The sequence below is a fragment of the Manis javanica genome, chromosome 8 (assembly GCF_040802235.1).
Source record: "Manis javanica isolate MJ-LG chromosome 8, MJ_LKY, whole genome shotgun sequence".
NCBI lineage: Eukaryota > Metazoa > Chordata > Mammalia > Pholidota > Manidae > Manis > Manis javanica.
In genome coordinates, this window is record NC_133163.1 from 108,497,886 (window position 1) to 108,520,183 (window position 22,298).

The 22,298-nt window shown below is 37.7% G+C and overlaps 1 protein-coding gene across 11 annotated transcripts in view; it reads left to right on the forward strand.

The window, feature by feature from the left end:
- The window catches only part of RNF111 (ring finger protein 111), a 109,320-nt gene that overhangs the window by 49,881 nt on the left and 37,141 nt on the right, over nt 1-22,298 (forward strand). For all 11 annotated transcript variants that reach the window (XM_073211910.1, XM_073211916.1, XM_073211909.1 and 8 more), the window contains 3 exons: nt 4,082-4,208; nt 13,109-13,272; nt 21,936-22,133. In XM_073211910.1, coding sequence (XP_073068011.1) covers nt 4,082-4,208; nt 13,109-13,272; nt 21,936-22,133 — 489 coding nt within the window. The remainder of the gene's footprint in view (nt 1-4,081; nt 4,209-13,108; nt 13,273-21,935; nt 22,134-22,298) is intronic.

Sequence of the window (22,298 nt, forward strand, 5' to 3'; positions counted from 1 at the left end):
ATGTACTCAAGTTCCTTATCCTTTAGTGTTTCTAATGTAAAAGGCAACATGAAAATAAAATCAGCCCAACAAAAAGGGAACTTTTCTCTTGATTTTTTAAAGCTGTATTAAGATTAACTTAATGATTTTAGGAATGTGTACTTTAATTTTTGTTTTACGTTAATTGTCATTCTAGAGAAAACACTAGATTGTAGATGGTAAAATCTTGCCTATACTGAATCATTATCTAGTTATATAATTTTCATGTATTATTCTCAAGTTATGCTCGTCTTTTTAAAGAGCCTAATGCAATAGAGTTGTTTAATCAATAGAACAAGAGTGCCTGAGTGACTTATTTAACCTTTAGTTACACAATCTCTGTGTTCATAAAGTTAAATCAATTGAATTCTAATCTATTAGCAAAGCAAGTTAAATACCATTTATCATTGGAACTTCAAGATGTTACATAAGATGAAAAAAATATGTATTATAATGGTGTCAGGGCTTTATTAGTGTTGCCTAATGCCAACCCAGTCTAAATCTCAAGAATTTTCCTATCCTCTTGATTTTATAATCCTGAGGAATAATTAGGAAAACCTGAATCTACTAGGTATCAAAATAGAATTATCCACACATGGCATTGGTACAATTATAGATCCACATACAAAAGATATGAATTTTGACCTTTTCTGTTATGTCAGACACTAAAATTAAGAAAATACATCGTAGACCTAAATGTAAGCACTTAAACTGTACAACTTATAAGGAAACGAAGGAAAAATTATCATTGTCCTTTGGTTAGGCTGGGATTTCTTAAATATGTCACCAAAGGCACGATCTACGGAAGAAATTGCTTATTTGACTTCATCAAAATTAAAGACTTTGCAGTTCATAAAACACCATTAAGAAAATGAAAAGACATGCTACTGTCTGGGAGAAAAGCTTAAAAGTAGCATGAATGATAAAAGATTTATAGAAATAAAATACTTGGAGAAAATATTTACAAGTAACATATATTATAAAAGACTTATATTCCAAATGTATAAAGACCGCTATGTTTTATACTGTGTGCTACAGTATAAAAAATATTAAGTCAGTTGCAGAAAATAAAGACACAAAAGATAAGAAAAAAAAAAACCTCTTACAACTCAACAACAGGACTGAAGTCCTACTTAAACATGGACAAAAGATCTGACTAGACAGTCCATCAGTGTGACTAAACAGAATTTTGAAAAATTCCTCAACATCATTAGTTATATGTACAAATGAAATCAGTAAGATACCTTTATATAACTACCAGAACAGCCATAATAAAAAGATGGTAACAATTATTGGCCAGGAGATGTGGAAACGAGCTCTCATTTTCCTGATAGGAATGTAAAATTGTACAGACACTTAGGAAAACAATTTGACAATTCCTTAAAAAGTTAAATACAGATTGACCATAGTACCCAGAAATTACATTCCTAAGTTTTTACCCAAGAGAAATGAAAGTATGTGTATATATGAAGACTGAGAGATGAATGTTCATAGCAGCTTCATATGTACTAGTCAAAAGTGAAAAAAATCCAGATATCCTCCAACAGAAGAAAGGATTAACTGTGATGCATTCATGGGATACTACTCACCAATGAAAAAGAATGAACTATTGATACACACAGCATGAGTAAATCTCAAAATAATTACACTGAGTGAAAGAAGCCAGGAGCCATGGTTGATTATGAATGACTCCATTTATATAGAACTCTTGAAAATACAAACTAATCCATCAAGACAGAATGATCTGTTGTAGGGGTGTAGGGATGGCATGAATTATGATTGAAATAGGGTATTTGAGATATTATTTAGGGTGTTGGAAATATACTAAAACTGGACTGAGGTGATGTTTACACTCTATAAATTTACTAAAATTAGTGAACTGTACACTGAAATGGGTGAAATTTTTAGGTGTCAGTATTTGTATAGGCAGATCCTTATCACAAACATGATTTGTCAACTATTGACTTATCTTTACATTGACAGGTGATAGAGTCTGGAATGTTTATAAAGAAAAATAAATCACCACTTTGTGAAAAATATAGCAAAAGAAATGGGTATAACTTTTTTCTATTTTTTACCATCTTAAGAATTTTTAAGTGTGCAGTTCAGTAGTGTTGAGTATATTCACATGGTGGTGAAACAGATGTCCAGAACTTTTTCATCTTGCAGTCTGAAACTCTGTACCTGTTAAACAACCCTTCCCCCAACCCCAGCCTTCACCATTTTACTTTCTCTGTGAATTTGACTAGTTTAGTATAGACAAATATATATGATATTTTGTGACTACTTCACATAAGTCACAGAAGTGGAATCATACAGTATATGTATGTGTGTGTGTGTGCGCCTGTATTATTTCCCTTAGCATAATGTCCTTGAGGCATGTGATAGGATTTCCTTACTTTTTAAAGCTAAATAGTATTCCATTGTGTGTATACACCGTATTTTTTATTTTTTATTTTAATTTTTTTCCTTACTGATTTTTTTCAGTGATATCATTGATATACACTCTTATGAAGGTTTCACAAGAAAAACAATGTGGCTACTACATTCACCCTTCTTATCGAGTCCCCCCATACCCCATTGCAGTCCATCAGTGTAGTAAGATGCCACAGAGTTCCTGCTTGTCTCTTCTGTGCTATACTGTTTTCCCCAGGACCCCACATACATGTGCACTAGTCATGATACCATACAATCCCCTTCTCCCTCCCCACTCGCCTTGCCCCACCCCTCCCCTTCAGTAACCACTAGTCCCTTCTTACAGTCTGTGAGTCTGCTCCTATTTTGTTCCTTCAGTTTTGCTTTGTTGTTATACTCCACGAATAAGGAAAATCATTTGGTATTTGTCTTTCTGTGCCTGGCTTATTTCACTGGGCATAATACCCTCTAGTTCTATCCATGTTGTTGCAAATGGTAGGATTAATTTGTTTCTCATGCCTAAGTAGTATTCCATTGTGTATATGTACCACATCTTCTTTATCCATGCATCTACTGATGGACACTTAGGTTGTTTCCATATCTTGGGTATTGTAAATAGTGCTGCAATAAACAAAAGGGTGCATATGTCTTTTTGAATCTGAGAAGTTGCTTTCTTTGGGTAAATTCCATTGTGTGTATATACCACATTTTAAAGAACCATTTATCCATTGATGGGCATTTGGGTTGCTTTGATCTCTTGGCCAAGAGCATGGGTGTAGAAATATCTCTTTAAGACAAAAATGTGAATTTTAAAATACAAAGTTATACCTCAGAAAAGCTATATAAAAAAAATTCACTCTGACGCATTCTATATCAAAGGAGTTGAATAGATGGCTTCAAAATGTAATCTAAAACATGTAAGAATATTTAGGGGAGGTACCAAAACATAAAGAGGGAAAAGAAAGGGTTTTTCAGTAAGTGGTTTGGTGATAGCCAGTTAGCCATGGAGGGACAAGACTGTATTCTATTTATAATCTTGTATGATACCATAAACAAAAATTAGTTCTAGATGAAGTAAATAATTAAGGAAACCCTGAACCAAACATAATATGTATCGATCCTCCAAATAAAGAAGCACTTTCCAAACTTAAAATAATTTAGAAAAGAACCCATACCCCATATATTACAGATATCACAGCATAAAACTGTAAAGCCGATTTCTATTTCTTAAAAGAATAACATATCATTTTGTTACAAATAACTTTGGAAAACTACACAACAACTGTAATGTCTTTATTTTAGATACTAACACGTTAATATCTTAAAGAATGTGAATAGATAAGATCTTAATACCTTTAGAAATTGCAGGATTAACATTACTATATATGATCATACAAATTCTTATGGAAACTATTAAAAGTTAGCAAACAAAAATCATAAAAGAGGAAATATGTAAAGATGTACAGATTAAGAGGGTAAGTACTGCTTTCACTATGTGTGTTGAGCTCTTTTTAAAAAATTTCCTTTTTGACAGATAGGATTTTTACTTTTGTAATGAATTTCATAGTCTTGAAAGTCAGTAAAAAGTTCTGTCTATCAATTGGTTGTCAAACAGATGCCCTTTAAAAGTTGTTTCCTTTGTTTCCAGGAAGTATTGATGAAGATGTAGTGGTGATAGAAGCTTCCTCCACTCCCCAGGTCACTGCCAATGAAGAAATTAATGTTACCTCAACTGACAGTGAAGTAGAGATTGTGACAGTTGGAGAAAGCTATCGGTAAGATTGAAAGAATTTAATATTTGAAGTTTAAAATGTAAATACTTAAACATCTTTGTGCTGCAGATATTTGCATCTTTTAACTTCTTTTTTTTTTTTCTGATAACTAGTTTGAGTATGTATATACCAGATAAGTGGTTTTACTGGTTCTCAAACCAGGTTACTGTAGACTCACCTGGAAAGATCACAAAATAAAGATACATTGTTGCCTGGATTGTATCCCACACCAGTTGTGCCAGAATCTTAGGTGTCACTATTTTTAAAAATAGTGTACAGTGACAGTTAAGAGTCTTTACTCCAGATAAGTGGTAATTTTACTTAGTGTTTTACAAAATTGAGTTTGCTTTATGATTTAAGAGAATTCATGAGCTCCTTTGAAGTTTAGATGTTCATAATGCATAAATATTGGGTATGGGCTAAAATTAAAAGTGAAGAAAAATATAAAGGAGTATTGATGCTAAAGCATTACTTTTTGTTCTGATTTGCTTCATCTCAAAATCTCAGTGATACCAGTGAAGTTTGTGCTATTACATTAGAGCAGAGTAGTATAAAATGTTATTTTGCCCTTCACTCAGTAATTTCATCTAACCCTGGTGCCAAAAAACAAATGAAAACCCAGGAGGAGGAGCCAAGATGGCGGTGTGAGTAGGGCAGCAGAAATCTCCTCCCAAACCATATATATTTTTGAAAATACAACAAATACCACTATTCCTGAAAGAGAGACCAGAAGATACAGTACAACAGCCAGGCTACATCTACACCTTCAAGAATCCAGCACCTCATGAAGGGGGTAAGATACAAGCCATGGCCTGGCGGGATCCAAGCGCACCCCCCACCCCAGCTCCACAGCGGGAGGAGAGGAGTTGGAGCGGGAGGGAGCGGGAGCCAAGGACTGCTAAATACCCAGCCCTAGTCATCCCCACCAGAGCGCAGACACACAGTGCCTGGTGTGCTGGACACTAGGGATGCGAAACAGTAAAACCTGCAAGCGGGTTCCCACAACTGGCACCCCGGGACAAAAGAAAAGGAAGGGTTTTTTGAAAGTCTTAAAGGGACAGGAGCCTCACAGCTGGACGGAAGCATCCTGGCACACTCATCCCAGCAGCTAGAAATTCCGGGGAACTCCAGGTGCTCTAACACCTGGGCAGCAACACGGCTCTGCAGCCCCACATGGCGATAAACAGCCTCCCACCTGTTCTCCTCCGGCACAGCCCTGCCATAGCAGAGCAGCAACTTGAGACCGGCCAGGCTCACATCAGCCATGCAGAGCCTCCCCCGCAGCCACCTGGGCCAAATTCAGGAAGCCCATCGGTGCTCAGCTGCCCAGCACAATCCGCTAGGGGTTGCCGTTCTCACAGTAGAGAAAGGTGATGAGCAAGTGGGAAGGGACTTTGTTCTCCCAGCTAACACACGTGTCAACTGCCCACAACTACCTCTATCGCCATGAAAAGGCAGAAGAATTTGATCCAGACCAGAATCACACAGACATCCCCTGAGAGGGAACCTGGGGAGATAGATTTAACCAATCTTCCTGAAAAAGAATCCAGAATAAAGGTCATAACAATGCGGATGGAGCTGCAGACAAAAATGCAAGAGCTAACAGATAAAGTTGTAAGGGAGAATACAGAAATAAAATAATCTCTGGAAGGACTTCAGAGCAGAATGGACGAGGTGCAAGAGGCTGTTAATGGAATAGAAATGAGACAAGAGGAACACAGAGAAGGTGATGCAGGGAGAGACAAAAGGATATCCAGGAATGAAAGAATATTAAGAGAAATATGTGACTAGTCCAAACGGAACAATATCCATATTATAGGTATACCAGAAGAAGAAGAGAGAGAAAAAGGGAAAGAAAGTGTCTTTGAAGAAATAATTGCTGAAAATTTCCCCAAACTGGGGGAAGAAATAGTCGCTCAGACCATGGAAACACACAGAACTCCCAACAGAAGGGACCCAAGGGGGATAACACCAACACACATAATAACTAAAATGGCAAAGAACAAGGACAAGGACAGAGTATTAAAGGCAGCCAGAGAGAGAAAAAAAGGTCACCTACAAAGGAAAACCCATCAGGCTATCATCAGATTTCTCAACAGAAACCTTACAGGCCAGAAGAGAATGGCCTGATATATTTAATGCAATGAACCAGAAGGGCCTTGAACCAAGAATACTGTATCCAGCATGATTATCATTTAACTATGAAGGAGGGATTAAACAACTCCCAGACAAGCAAAAGTTGATGAAATTTGTCTCCCACAAACCACTTCTACAGGGTATTTTAGAGGGACTGCTCCACATGGCAGCATTCCTAAGGCTACATAGATATCACCAGAGAAAATAAAATCACAACAAAGACCAACCAAATACTAACTAAAGGCAAAAAATAAAATCAACTACCGACAAAAGCAGTCAAAGGAAACCCAAAAGAGCACAAAATAAAACACCTAACATATAAAGAATGGAAGAGGAGGAATAAGAAGGGAGAGAAATAAAGAATCATGAGACTGTGTTTATAATAGCTCAATAAGCAGGTTAAGTTAGATGGTAAGGTAGTAAAGAAGCTAACCTTGAACCTTTGGTAACGACGCCCACAATGGCAATAAGTACATATCTTTCAATAATCACCCTAAATGTAAATGAGCTGAATACACCAATCAAAAGACACAGAGTAATAGAATGGATAAAAGAGCAAGACCCATCTATATGCTGCTTACAAGAGACTCACCTCAAACCCAAAAACATGCACAGACTGAAAGTCAAGGAATGAAAAAAGATATTTCATGCAAACAACTAGGAGAAAAAAGCAGGTGTTGGCTTACTACTATCAGACAAAATAGACTTCAAAACAAAGAAAGTAACAAGAGAGAAAGAAGGACATTACATAATGATAAACAGGTCAGTCCAAATGTGCACCCAATACAGGAGCACCAACATATGTGAAACAAATACTAATAGAATTAAAGGAGGAAATAGAATACAATGCATTCATTTTAGGAGACTTCAACACACCACTAGCTCCAAAGGACAGATCCACCAGACAAAATAAGTAAGGACGCAGAGGCACTGAACAGCACACTAGAACAGATGGACAAAATAGACATCTACAGAATTCTACACCCAAAAGCAGCAGGATACACATTCTTCTCAAGTGCACATGGAACATTATCCAGAATAGACCACATACTAAGCCACAAAAAGAGCCTCAGTGAATTAAAAAAGATTGAAATTCTGCCAACTTTTCAGACCACAAAGGTATAAAACTAGAAATAAATTGTACAAAGAAAGTAAGAAGGCTCAGAAACACAGAGAGGCTTAACAACATGCTCCTAAATAATCAATGGATCAACGACCAAATTAAAATAGAGATGAAGCAATATGTGGAAACAAATGACAACAACAACACAAAGCCCCAACTTCTGTGGGACACAGTGAAAGCAGTTTTAAGAGGAAAGTATATAGCAATATACTTCTTTATATAAAGAGGGAAGAACAATCCCAAATGAATAGTATAAAGTCACAATTATCGAAATTGGAAAAGAAAGAACAAAGGAGGCCTGAAGTCAGCAGAAGAAGGGACATAATAAAGATCAAAGAAGAAATAAATAAAATTGAGAAGAATAAAGCAATAGAAAGAATCAATGCAACCAAGAGCTGGTTCTCTGAGAAAATAAACCAAATGGATAAGCCTCTAGCCAGACTTATTAAGAGAAAAAGAGAATCAACACACATCAACAGAATCAGAAACAAGAAAGGAAAAATCATGAATGACCCCACAGAAATACAAAGAACTTTTAGAGAATACTGTGAAAACCTATATGCTAACAAGCTGGAAAACCTAGAAGAAATGGACAACTTCCTAGAAAAATACAACCTTCCAAGACTGACCAAGGAAGAAACAGAAAATCTAAACAGACCAACTACCAGCAACGAAATTGAAGCGGTAATCAAAACTCTACCCAAGAGCAAAACCCCAGGCAAGATCGATTTACAGCGGAATTTTATCAGACATACAGAGAAGACACAATACCCATTCTCCTTAAAGTTTTCCAAAAAATAGAAGAGGAGGGAATGCTCCAAACTCATTCTATGAAGCCAGCATCACCCTAATAGCAAAACCAGGCAAAGACCCCACCAAAAAAGAAAATTACAGACCAATATCCCTGATGAACATAGATGCAAAAATACTCAACAAAATATTAGCAAACAGAATTCAAAAACACATCAAGAGGATCATACACTATGACCAAGTGGGATTCATCTCAGGGAAGCAAGGATGGTACAACGTTCGAAAATCCATCAACATCATCCACCACATCAACAAAAAGAAGGACAAAAATCACATGATCATTTCCATAGATGCTGAAAAAGCATTCAACAAAATTCAACATCCATTCATGATAAAAACTCTCAACAATACGGATATAGAGGGCAAGTAACTCAACATAATAAAGACCATATATGAGAAACACACAGCAAACATCATCCAGAACAGCAAGAAGCTGAAAGCTTTTCCTCTAAGATTGGGAACAAGACAGGGATGCCCAATCTCCCTGCTGTTATTCAACATAGTACTGGAGGCCCTAGCCACGGCAATTACACAAAACAAAGAAATACAAGGAATCCAGATTGGTAAAGAAGAAGTCAAACTGTCACTATTTGCAGATGACATGATATTGTACATAAAAAAACCCTAAAGACTCCACTGCAAAACTACTAGAACTAATATCGAAATTCAATACACAGAAATCTGTGGCTTTCTTATACACTAACAATGAACTAACAGAAAGAGAAATCAAGAAAAGAATTGCATTCAAAATTGCATCAAAAAGAATAAAATACCTAGGAATAAACCTAACCAAGGAAGTGAAAGACCTCTACCCTGAAAACTACAGGACACTCTTAAGAGAAATTAAAGAGGACACTAGCAAATGGAAACTCATCCCATACTCTTAGCTAGGAAGAATTAATGTCGTCAAAATGTCCATACTGCTGAAAGCAATCTACAGAGTCAATGCAATCCCTGTCAAATTACCAACAGCATTCTTCAACGAACTGGAACAAAGAGCTCAAAAATTCTTATGGAACCTGAAAAGACCCCGAATAGCCAAAGCAATCCTGAGAAGGAAGAATAAAGTTGGGGGGGGATCTTGCTCACCAACTTCATGCTCTACTACAGAGCCACAGTAATCAAGACAATTTGGTACTGGCACAAGGACAGACCCACAGACCAGTGGAACAGAATAGAAACTCTAGACATTAACCCAAACTTATACAGTCAATTAATATACAATAAAAGAGCCATGGACAAACAGTGGGGAAATGACAGCCTCTTCAACAGTTGGTGTTGGCAAAACTGGACAACAACATATAAGAATGAAACTGTATCATTAATTCAAAATGGATCAAAGACCTGAATGTAAGTCATGAAACCATAAAACTCTTAGAAAAAAACATAGGCAAAAATCTCTTGGGCATAAACATGAGCAACTTCTTCATGAACGTATCTCTCCAGCCAGGGGAAACCAATGCAAAAATGAACAAGTGGGACTATATCAAGCTGAAAAGCTTCTGTACAGCAAAGGACACCATCAATAGAACAAAAAGGCATCCTACAGTATGGGATAATATATTCATAAATGACAGATCCAATAAAGGGTTGACATCCAAAAGATATAAAGAACTCACGCACCTCAACAAACAAAAAGCAAATAATCCAATCAAAAAATGGTTAGAGGAGCTGAACAGACAGTTCTCCAAAGAAGAAATTCAGATGGCCAACCGACACATGAAAAGATGCTCCACATCACTAGTCATCAGAGAAATGCAAATTCAAACCACAGTGAGATATCACCTCACACCAGTAAGGATTGCCACCATCCAAAAGACAAACAACAACAAATGTTGGCGAGGTTGTGGAGAAAGGGGAACCCTCCTACACTGCTGTGGGAATGTAAATTAGTTCAACCATTGTGGAAAGCAATATGGAGTTTCCTCAAAAAGCTCAAAATAGAAATACCAGATGACCCAGGAATTGCACTTCTAGGAATATACCCTAAGAATACAGCAGCCCGGTTTGAAAAAGACAGATGGACCCGTATGTTTATCACAGCACTATTCACAGTAGCCAAGAAATGGAAGCAACCTAAGTGTCCATCAGTAGATGAATGGATAAAGAAGATGTGATACATATACAGAATGGAATATTATTCAGCCATAAGAAGAAAACAAATCCTACTATTTTCAACAACATGGATGGAGCTAGAGGGTATTATGCTCAGTGAAATTAGCCACCAAATGATTTCACTCATATGTGAAGTATAAGAACAAAGAAAAAACTGAAGGAAGAAAACAGCAGCAGACTTACAGAACCCAAGAATGGACTCACAGTTACCAAGGGGAAAGGGACTGGGGTGGATGGATGAGAAGGAAGGGATAAGCGGGTTGGGGGGAAAAGAAAGAGGGCATTACAAGTAGCATGTACAGTTTTGGGGAGGCATGGGAGGGCTGTACAACACAGAGAAGAGAAGTAGTGACTCTACAGCATCTTACTACGCTGATGGACAGTGTCTGTAATTGCATTTATGGGGGGGACTTGGTGAAGGGGCGAGCCTAGTAAACAATGTTCCTCGTGTAATTGTCGATTAATGATATTTCTTCATTTGTTTTGATAAATACCTGGAGATAACATTGTCCTTTTGGAATCATTTTGACACTCCCTTCAAAAACTAAACTGAACTAAACCCTAACACTGCATTTATCTTGTACTTTAGATGATTACAGATATTGGTAAGAGAAGCAGTAAAGTGTCTCTCTGTTCTATTTGATTCATCAAACTAAGCTATAGATTAGTCTTAATTTTTGTGTTGGAATGAATTTAGAAATGCATTTGGTGATGATATTTTAATTTCTATTGTTATAGATTGAAAAAGCAGACATTCTTATTTTGGAGAATGTCCAAACCCACCTAGAGTGTGTGCTTCTCCACTTGCCCGTCTCCCACTGAAGTGCTGCTTCTCATGGCCTGGAAAAGAGCACTCTAGAATATATCCCTGGTTTAAGTTTTAAAGGATTTTCGCAGAGTGAGAAAAACTGATACTGCCCCGTTTGTGCCCTATTATCCTGTGACTTTGCATAGTGCTTGGTACAACAGTGACTCTGTTTTAATGAGCTACAAGAATTGCTGAAATTAAGGGTCTGCTTTTCTTTGTGGAACTGGATATCTTTCTTGTCTTGGAACTGCTTAATATTTAAGCAGATGCATTTACCATAGTAATAAATAGTGTTCTTGACCCATATATTTCATTACTGTTACTGGGAGTATTAAATTTCTCATTGTTTAGCTGCCCCTAGAGGTACTGCATCTGTATTCAGATTCTTAGATGTCAGGACTTGACAGATGTCACTAAATTGGAGTTAGGACGTCCTATGAAGCTTTCACAAAAGTACTACAAAATGGACCTGGCACTTTTGGTAGCTATTAAAAGCTTTTCATAAATGACAGACTTCTCATCACAGACTCTTGGTTCCTCAACGATTTTACACGGTGATCTCTGTCCTCATTCACAGCCATTGTTACCCTGAGACATTTGTTTACTTTCATGGCTCAGCCTGTACTGTTCTTGCTTGGATGGGCTGTCCTTTCTTTACTGTCTCAGGAATTAATCTTTTTTACTCCTGATACTGCTGAATCTCATTTTAGAGTTTGAACTTCTTTATAAACTCTTCGGCTTTACACTTGCTGAGGCCATTTATAGCCCAGTTTGAACTTCGGAGCTCTTTCCTGAGTGGTCGAGCTTGTGCCCCTCATGACTGCGTGTGAATGGGTCTGGTTCACCCTTTCCATACATGCTGACAGTAAACTTAGTCAATTTCACATTCAGTTTGGATAAGAGAGAAAAAGAAGTTTTTATAAGCCCCACCTTTCTAAAACATTCATTTTTCTCTGGGACCTTTAGGACTGTGTATTCTACATGTTATTCCTCTGTACCCTCAGTCTAGATCATTACAGCAAATCCCTTAAAATAAAAAAAAATGAAACCTACAGTAAGTAACAATACAATAGAATGCCATACATCATAAAAAGATGATAAAAGTGTTCTGCGCAAACAAGTGTTGTTTTGTTGTGGCTCCCAAACTGGTCAACTAGCTGCCACTCTCCTCACCTCTGCTGATCCCAGGAAATTTCTCTGTGCCTTGAATCTCTTTTAGGGCAGCACCAGAAGCTTAGCTTGGTTAAGGACTCCCAAAGCTGTGTTTCACAAATCCAGGCTGGACTAAACATACAAGATCATGCGGATGTTATTAAATATTTATAGAGTCTAAGAAGGGTGTTGATAGTTTTGTTACTTTACGTGTGGTGCATAATCTCACGTACTAACATAAAATGTGAACACTTGATTGTAACCCCAGATGTATATTCAAAATAACCATTGAAAAGATAGCAGCTTTCTTGAAACAGAATCCTGTATTTTACACCAGTGATTCGTCTGGCATATCATTTCTCATATCATTAGGTCAGTTGATTGGAGAACATTTGCTGAGTATTTCATGCAGCATGTTTATTGAGTGCTGGGCATTGTGCTAGTCATAATTTTGAATTCTGTTGCCATTATTTCTATGGAGATACCTTGCATGAAGGACTTTACAGTGTATATTTTAAGAAAGGCTTATGATTTCATGGGTAACTAAAATGAAATCTTAATTTCTGTTGCTATAGATTGAAAAAACAGACATTCTTATTTTGGAATATGTCAAAACACACCTAAAGTGTGCGCTTCTCTACCTGCCAGTTTCCCATTGAAGTGCTGCTTCTAATGGCCTGGAAGAGAGCACTCTAGAATATATCCCTGGATATAGTTTGTTTTTTTATATTTACTAATTTAATATTGATGTCATTTAAGGTCTCGTTCAACCCTTGGACACTCCAGATCTCCCTGGAGCCAAGGTTCAAGCTCTCATACGAGTCGGCCACAGGAGCCAAGGAACCGCAGCAGGATTTCTACTGTTATTCAGCCTTTGAGGCAGAATGCAGCAGAAGTTGTGGACCTTACTGTTGATGAAGATGGTAAGCTGGAGTAGTAGTAGTGTACAAATCTTTGAAGAGAATTTGATAAAACAGAATATCTCAATGTTAGAAATTCCTACTCTTGCATACTGGTAGTATATTATTAGACTACAGGGAAGTTGTCACATCTCCTAATCTTACTATTTAATGTATACAATAAATTGGTATATAAACTAAGGTTTGCAAATTGTGCCTAAAATGTTTTCTGGTTATTGTTTCATTACTTGACCATTATCATCTTGGACAAAAAAATATTTTTACAACTGGTGTTTTAATTGATCCTCATTCTTACCTGTTAATTAAATTTGTAATATTATTATCATACTTTAACTTTGCTATTTAGAATTGAAATGGGACTTTTTAAGTACAGACAGCAGTATGACTGAGTTAAATGGTTAATACTGTTTATTTGAAATAACTAATTTGCTTTTGCTTTAAGGTATCATTAATATACACTCTTATGAAGCTTTCACAAGAAACACAATGTGGTTATTATGTTCACCCTTATTATTGAGTACACCCCATACCCCATTGCAGTCACCGTCCATCAGTGTAGTAAGATGCCACAGAGTCCCTATTTGTCTTCTCTGAACTACACTGTCTTCCCCCTGACCCCATACACGCCATGTGCACCAATCATGACACCCCACAATCCTCTCCCTCCCTTCCCACTCACCATCCTCCACCCCTCCCATTTGGTAATCCCTAGTCCCTTCTTGGAGTAACGAAGCAGAACGAAAGGAACAAAATAGCAGCAAACGAATTTACTTTTAAAAGTTGTTACCCTTTTAATATTGCTCTTACCTTCTGTGCTGCTCAGCTTTAGTGTTTTGTTTTGATTTAGAACTGCTCTCAAGTAACTGAGGAAACACACTAAAGTTGAAAAAAGGTTAGGGAAAGTGGTAGCATCTATGACTATATGAATACATGTGTACCTATAAATTGGGGAGAGAACCCATTAGGGGGGTAGGAAGAGTCAGAGGCTGTGTGTGCTTGGCTCCCACATGGACACTGTGCAGTCTGCATGATCATGACTCTCAGAGCACCAGGGTTCTGGGATTATGTGTATGAAAATATCATCTATTTCCACCATCTTCATTTCATTCAACAATGTCTTGCTTTTTATTCTGAAGCACCACAACTTGTCTGTAAGAGTGTGGTTAATATAATAGGTATTAATTTAAGATTGCTCAGAGTTAATTAAATATATGGTGACTGTTTTGGAACCTTGTTGTGTGTTTTCCCATGTGACACCTACCAGCCAGTAAGTACGAGAAGGTGACAGAATAGCTTTCTAACCCACTGGAATTACTTCCAGCAGAATACTTTTACTATGTTAAAAGTATTCCAGTGATGAGTGGATGCCTGGTCTCCCCACTGATTTCTCTCAGTGGAAAGCTTCTAACCTAGTAAAAATAAATGTAAGGAGGAGCCAAGATGGCGGTGTGAGTAAGGCAGCAAAAATCTCCTCCCAAAACCATATATATTTTTGGAAATAAAACAAGTACAACTATTCCTAAAAGAGAGACCAGAAGATACAGCAGAACAGCCAGGCTACATCTACACCTGTGAAAACCCAGCGCCTCATGAAGGCAGTAAGATACAATCCGCAGCCCAGAGGGATCCGAGCGCGCCCCCCACCCCAGCTCCCCGGTGGGAGGAGAGGAGTCAGAGCAGGGAGGGAGTGGGAGCCCAGGACTGCTAAATACCCACCCCTAGTCATCTGCACCAGGAGCGCAGACACACAGTGCCTGGTGTGCTGGATACTAGGGAAACTGAACAGTAAAACCTGCAAGCGGGTTTCCACAGCCAGCACCCCTAGGACAAAAGAAAAGCGGGTGCTTTTTGAAAGTCTTAAAGGGACACGAGCCTCACAGATGGATGGAAGTGTCCCGGCACACTCATCCCATCAGCTGGGAATTCCGGGGAACTCTGGGTGCCCTAATCCCCTGGGTGGCAACACAGCTCTGAGGCCCCTCATGGTGATAAACAGCCTCTGGCCCATTCCCCCTCCGACACTGCCCCGCTGTAGTGGAGCAGCACCATGAGACTGGCCACGCCCACAGCAGCCACGCAGAGCATCCTCCACAGCCATGTGGGCTAGATTCAGAGGCCCTGTAGGTGTGCGGCTGCCCAGAACAATCTGCTAGGGGTCACCATTCTCAAAGGAAGGGAAGGAGACAGGCAAGCAGGAAGGGAATTTGTTCTCCCAGCAGACACATGCGCAAACTGCCTAAGACTACCTCTATCACCATGAAAAGGCAGAAGAATTTGATACAGACAAGAATAACCCAGACATCCCCTGAGAGGGAACCTGGGGGGGGATAGATTTAACCAGTCTTCTTGCAAAAGAAATCACAATAATGGTAATAACCATGCTGAGGGAGCTGCAGAGAAAATGCAAGAGGTAACAGATAAAGTTGGGAGGGAGAATACAGAAATAAAATAATCTCTGGAAGGACTTAAAAGCAGAATGGACGAGGTACAATAGGCTGTTAATGGAATAGAAATCAGAGAACAGGAATGCAGAGAAGCTGACACAGAGAGAGATAAAAAGATCTCCAGGAATGAAAGAATATTAAGAGAACTGTGTGACTAATCCAAATGGAACAATATCCGCATTATAGGGGTACCAGAAGAAGAAGAGAGAGAAAAAGGGATAGAAAGTGTATATGAAGAAATAATTGCTGAAAACTTCCCCAAACGGGGGGAGGAAATAGTCACTCAGACCACGGAAACACACAGAACTCCCAACAGAAGGGATCCAAGGAAGACAACAGCAAGACGCATAATAATTAAAATGGCAAAGATCGACGACAAGGACACAGTATTGAAGGCATCCAGAGAGAGAAAAAAGATCACCTACAAAGGAAAACCCATCAGGCTATCAGACTTCTCAACAGAAACTTTCCAGGCCAGAAGAGAATGGCATGATATATTTAATGCAATGAAAGAGAAGGGCTTTGAACTAAGAATACTGTATCCAGGACAATTATCCTTTAAATATGAAGGGGGATTAAATAATTCTCAGATAAGCAGAAGTTGATGGAATGTGCCTCCCACAAAACACCTCTACAGGGTATTCTAGAGGGACTGCTCTAAATGGAAGCACTCCTAACACTAAATTGATGTCACCAGAGAAAATATAATCACAGCAAAGAAAGCAGACCAACAAATTATAACTAAAGGCATAAAATGAAATCAACTACCCACAAAAGCAGTCAAAGCAAACACAAAAAAGCACAAAATAAAACACCTAGCATATAAAGAATGAAGGACTGTGTTTATAATAGCTCAATAAGTGAGTTAAGTTAGATGGTAAGATAGTAAAGAAGCTAACCTTGAACCTTTGGTAATCAGGAATATAAAGCCTGCAATGACAGTAAGTACATATCTTTCAATAATCACCCTAAATGTAAATGGACTGAATGCACCAATCAAAAGATACAGAGTAATAGAATGGATAAAAGAACAAGACCCATCTATATACTGCTTACCAAAGACTCACCTCAAACCCAAAGACATTCACACACTAAAAGTCAAGGGATGGAAAAAGATATTTCATGCAAACAACAAGGAGAAAAAAGCAGGTGTTGCTGTACTAGTATCAGACAAAATAGACTTCAAAACAAAGAAAGTAACGAGATAAAGAAGGACATTACATAATGATAAACAGGTCAGTCCAAGAAGAGGATATAACCATTATAAATATATATGCACCCAATACAGGAGCACCAACATATGTGAAACAAATACTAACAGAATTAAAGGAGGAAACAGAATGTAATGCATTCATTCTAGAAGACTTCAGCACACCACTAGCTCCAAAGGACAGATCCACCAGACAGAAAATAAGTAAGGACACAGAGGCACTGAACAACACTTTAGAACAGATGGACCTAATAGACATCTATAGAATGCTACACCCAAAGCAGCAGGATACACATTCATCTCAAGTGCACATGGAACATTCTCATAATAGACCACATACTAGACCAGAAAAAGAGCCTCAGTAAATTGAAAAAGATTGAAATTCTGTCAACCAACTTCTCAGACCACAAAGGTATAAAACTAGAAATAAATTGTACAAAGAAAGTTAAGAATGCTCAGAAACACAGAGAGGCTTAACAACATGCTCCTAAATAATCAATGGATCAACGACCAAATTAAAATAGAGATGAAGCAATATGTGGAAACAAATGACAACAACAACACAAAGCCCCAACTTCTGTGGGACACAGTGAAAGCAGTTTTAAGAGGAAAGTATATAGCAATATACTTCTTTATATAAAAAGGGAAGAACAATCCCAAATGAATAGTATAAAGTCACAATTATCGAAATTGGAAAAGAAAGAACAAAGGAGACATAAAGTCAGCAGAAGAAGGAACATAATAAAGATCAAAGAAGAAATAAATAAAATTGAGAAGAATAAAGCAATAGAAAGAATCAATGCAACCAAGAGCTGGTTCTCTGAGAAAATAAACCAAATGAATAAGCCTCTAGCCAGACTTATTAAGAGAAAAAGAGAATCAACACACATCAACAGAATCAGAAACAAGAAAGGAAAAATCATGAATGACCCCACAGAAATACAAAGAACTTTTAGAGAATACTGTGAAAACCTATATGCTAACAAGCTGGAAAACCTAGAAGAAATGGACAACTTCCTAGAAAAATACAACCTTCCAAGACTGACCAAGGAAGAAACAGAAAATCTAAACAGACCAACTACCAGCAACGAAATTGAAGCGGTAATCAAAACTCTACCCAAGAGCAAAACCCCAGGCAAGATCGATTTACAGCGAAATTTTATCAGACATACAGAGAAGACACAATACCCATTCTCCTTAAAGTTTTCCAAAAAATAGAAGAGGAGGGAATGCTCCAAACTCATTCTATGAAGCCAGCATCACCCTAATAGCAAAACCAGGCAAAGACCCCACCAAAAAAGAAAATTACAGACCAATATCCCTGATGAACATAGACGCAAAAATACTCAACAAAATATTAGCAAACAGAATTCAAAAACACATCAAGAGGATCATACACTATGACCAAGTGGGATTCATCTCAGGGAAGCAAGGATGGTACAACGTTCAAAAATCCATCAACATCATCCACCACATCAACAAAAAGAAGGACAAAAATCACATGATCATTTCCATAGATGCTGAAAAAGCTTTCAACAAAATTCAACATCCATTCATGATAAAAACTCTCAACAATACGGATATAGAGGGCAAGTAACTCAACATAATAAAGACCGTATATGAGAAACACACAGCAAACATCATCCGGAACAGCAAGAAGCTGAAAGCTTTTCCTCTAAGATTGGGAACAAGACAGGGATGCCCAATCTCCCTGCTGTTATTCAACATAGTACTGGAGGCCCTAGCCACGGCAATTACACAAAACAAAGAAATACAAGGAATCCAGATTGGTAAAGAAGAAGTCAAACTGTCACTATTTGCAGATGACATGATACTAGAACTGATATCAGAATTCTGCAAAGTTGCAGGATACAAAATCAATACACAGAAACGTGTGGCTTTCTTATACACTAACAATGAACTAACAGAAAGAGAAATCAGGAAAACAATTGCATTCAAAATTGCATCAAAAAGAATAAAATACCTAGGAATAAACCTAACCAAGAAAGTGAAAGACCTCCACCCTGAAAACCAGAAGACACTTTTAAGAGAAATTAAAGAGGACACTAACAAATGGAAACTCATCCCATGCTCTTAGCTAGGAAGAATTAATGTCGTCAAAATGTCCATACTGCCGAAAGCAATCTACAGAGTCAATGCAATTCCTATCAAATTACCAACAACATTCTTCAACAAACTGGAACAAAGAGCTAAAAAATTCTTATGGAACCTGAAAAGACCCTGAATAGCCAAAGCAATCCTGAGAAGGAAGACTAAATTGGGGGAATCTCACTCCCCAACCTCAGGCTCTACTACAAAGCCACAGTAATCAAGACAATTTGGTACTGGCACAAGAACAGACCCACAGACGAGTGGAACAGAATAGGGACTCCAGACATTAACCCAAACATATACGGTTGATTAGTATATTATAAAGGAGCCATGGACATACAATGGGGAAATGACAGCCTCTTCAACAGTTGGTGTTGGCGAAACTGGACAACTACATTTACGAATGATAGTGGAACATTGTGTAACCTCATAGACAAAAGTAAATTCGAAATGGATCAAAGACCTGAATGTAAGTCATGAAACCATAAAACTCTTAGAAAAAACATGGAAAAAAAAGTCTTGGACATAAACATGAGTGACTTCTTCATGAGCATATCTCCCTGGGCAAGGGAAACAAAAGCAAAAATCAACTTGTGGGACTATATCAAGCTGAAAAGCTTCTGTACAGCAAAGAACACTATCAATATAACAAAAAGGTATCCTATAGTATGGGAGAATATATTCATAAATGACAGATCCAATAAAGGGTTGACATCCAAAAGATATAAAGAACTCACGCACCTCAACAAACAAAAAGCAAATAATCCAATTAAAAAATGGGTAGAGGAGCTGAACAGACAGTTCTCCAAAGAAGAAATTCAGATGGCCAACAGACACAGGAAAAGATGCTCCACATGGCTTGTCATCAGAGAAATGCAAATTCAAACCACAATGAGATATCACGTCACACCAGTAAGGATCGCCACCATCCAAAACACAAACAACAACAAATGTTGGCGAGGTTGTGGAGAAAGGGGAACCCTCCTACGCTGATTATGGGAATGTAAATTAGTTCAACCATTGTGGATAGCAATATGGAGGTTCCTCAAAAAGCTCAAAATGGAAATACCATTTGACCCAGGAATTCTACTCCTAGGAATTTACCCTAAGAATTCAACAGTCCAGGTTGAAAAAGACATATGCACACCTATGTTTTTTGCAGCACTATTTACAGTAGCCAAGAAATGGAAGGAACTTAAGTGTCCATCAGTAGATTAATGGATAAAGAAGGTGTGGAATATTATTCAACCATCAGAAGAAAACAAATCCTACCATTTATATTAGCATGGATGGAGCCAGAGGGTTTTATGCTCAATGAAATTAGCCAGGCAGAGAAAGACAAGTACCAAATGATTTCACTCATATATGTGGAGTATAAGAATAAAGAATAAAATGAAGGAACAAAACAGCAGAATCACATAACCCAAGAATGGACTAACAGTTATCAAAGGGAAAGGGACTTGGGTGGATGGTTTGGAAAGGTGGTATAAGGGAGGGGGGAGGGGGGCATTATGATTAGCATGTGTAATGTTGGGGGAGGCATGTGGAGGGCTTTGCACCACAGCGAAGACAAGTAGTGGCACTACAGCATCTTACTCTGCTGATGGACAGTGACTGTAATGGGATATGTGGGGGGGGGACTTGGTGAAGCGGGGAGCCTAGTAAACATAATGTTCCTCATGTAATTGTAGATTAATGATACTAAAATAAAAAATAGTAACAGTAAATGAATACATAAATAAATCTAAAGCTTAAGTGTATAGGACCATAGGTTCCTCACTGGCAGCCATTTTGCCTCTTAGGGAGTTTTGGCAAAGTCTGCAGGTATTTTTAGGTCTCTCTTTTGGGCTAGTGTACTGCCATCGTCTAATTGGTAGATGCCAGGAATGCTCTGAATCACCCCAGAATCCACAGGACAGCCCACCCTCTCTCCCCGCTTCCATCCCCAACACAGATTATACAGCCCAAATTATCAATATTGCCAAGGTTGAGAAACTGACATAAGCCATTTCCAAATAAACTGAGGTTCCTCCCTACAGTTTTTATAGTAGCAAATGTGTTTGTTTGAGCATGCAGAGCAGTTTCCTGTATAGGACAACGAGTATTGTTTGCATTTCAGAAATCAGCCTACCACTCTGCCCTGTATAAATTGATTGTCCTTTAGATCTGTAACACATTAAGATAATCCCTTCTTTTGAACCAAATCATTGTGACTGTGCTTTGGAGAGATTAAGTTCAATTACTTTCAATTTTTAAACTGCCATTTTATAATCAGAGTAGAAAATATAGCTCATTTGTAAGTTAAAGCCTGCCTGAAATTTACTTTCTACTACAGAAATTTTAACTTTCATTACATAACACTGAATGTATTAATATTTGCATTTTTTAAAAATAAAAAGGCATGTAAAAAAGTGAGAGAGTGCTTAGGTAACTTATCCATGACCATCATGTCAGTGGTGAAATTTAGAGTTGCTTTTCCAGAAGTCTGAGTCTAGAATCCATGCTGTCCGAAAGTAAGTACAGTTTCTAACCCTGTTACAGACTGTGACAATGTATATGAATATAGCGGACGTACTTTTACTTTCCTTTTTCTCTTTTCTGCTTGGTAGTACATAAAACTTCCATAGTGGTTACCGAAAGAACTACTTAATAACCTGGATTATTATAATATGCATATGTGTTGAATTTTTTAAATGCTGTAATCACATCTTAGTAACGTCATTTTAATGTTGCAGTTTAGCTTTATGAAAGCTTTTTTAAAACTATATATTGTACTTATTAGAGAGTTAATAGTTTTAGTTTGTTTTGATTAATTACCGTAAAAATGTTAGCTTTGATTAAAATATAGTCCATTACCTAATTTGTATTGAAATGCTAAATAACTATTTTACATTTTGCAGAACCTACTGTAGTACCAACCACTTCTTCAAGAATGGAATCACAGACTACAAGCACTTCCATTAACAACAATTCAAATTCATCTACCTCTGAGCAGGCCTCTGATGTTGCTTTGGCTGTCACTAGTACCCAACCCTCCACGGTGTCAGAGATGTCAGCTCCTCTTACAAGCAATAGTATGACTGGTACTTCTATAGGAGGTACGTTTAAAAAAAATGGATGGGGAGAGGGACTTTTTTCATTACTTTTGTTAGAAAAAGTATTGTTTTAAAGATTTTAGCTATGTGAACAAAAGTGTAATAGTAGAATGAACATTGAATGTGAGCAATATGGCCTTTATTAGACTATGATTTCATATTTGAGTT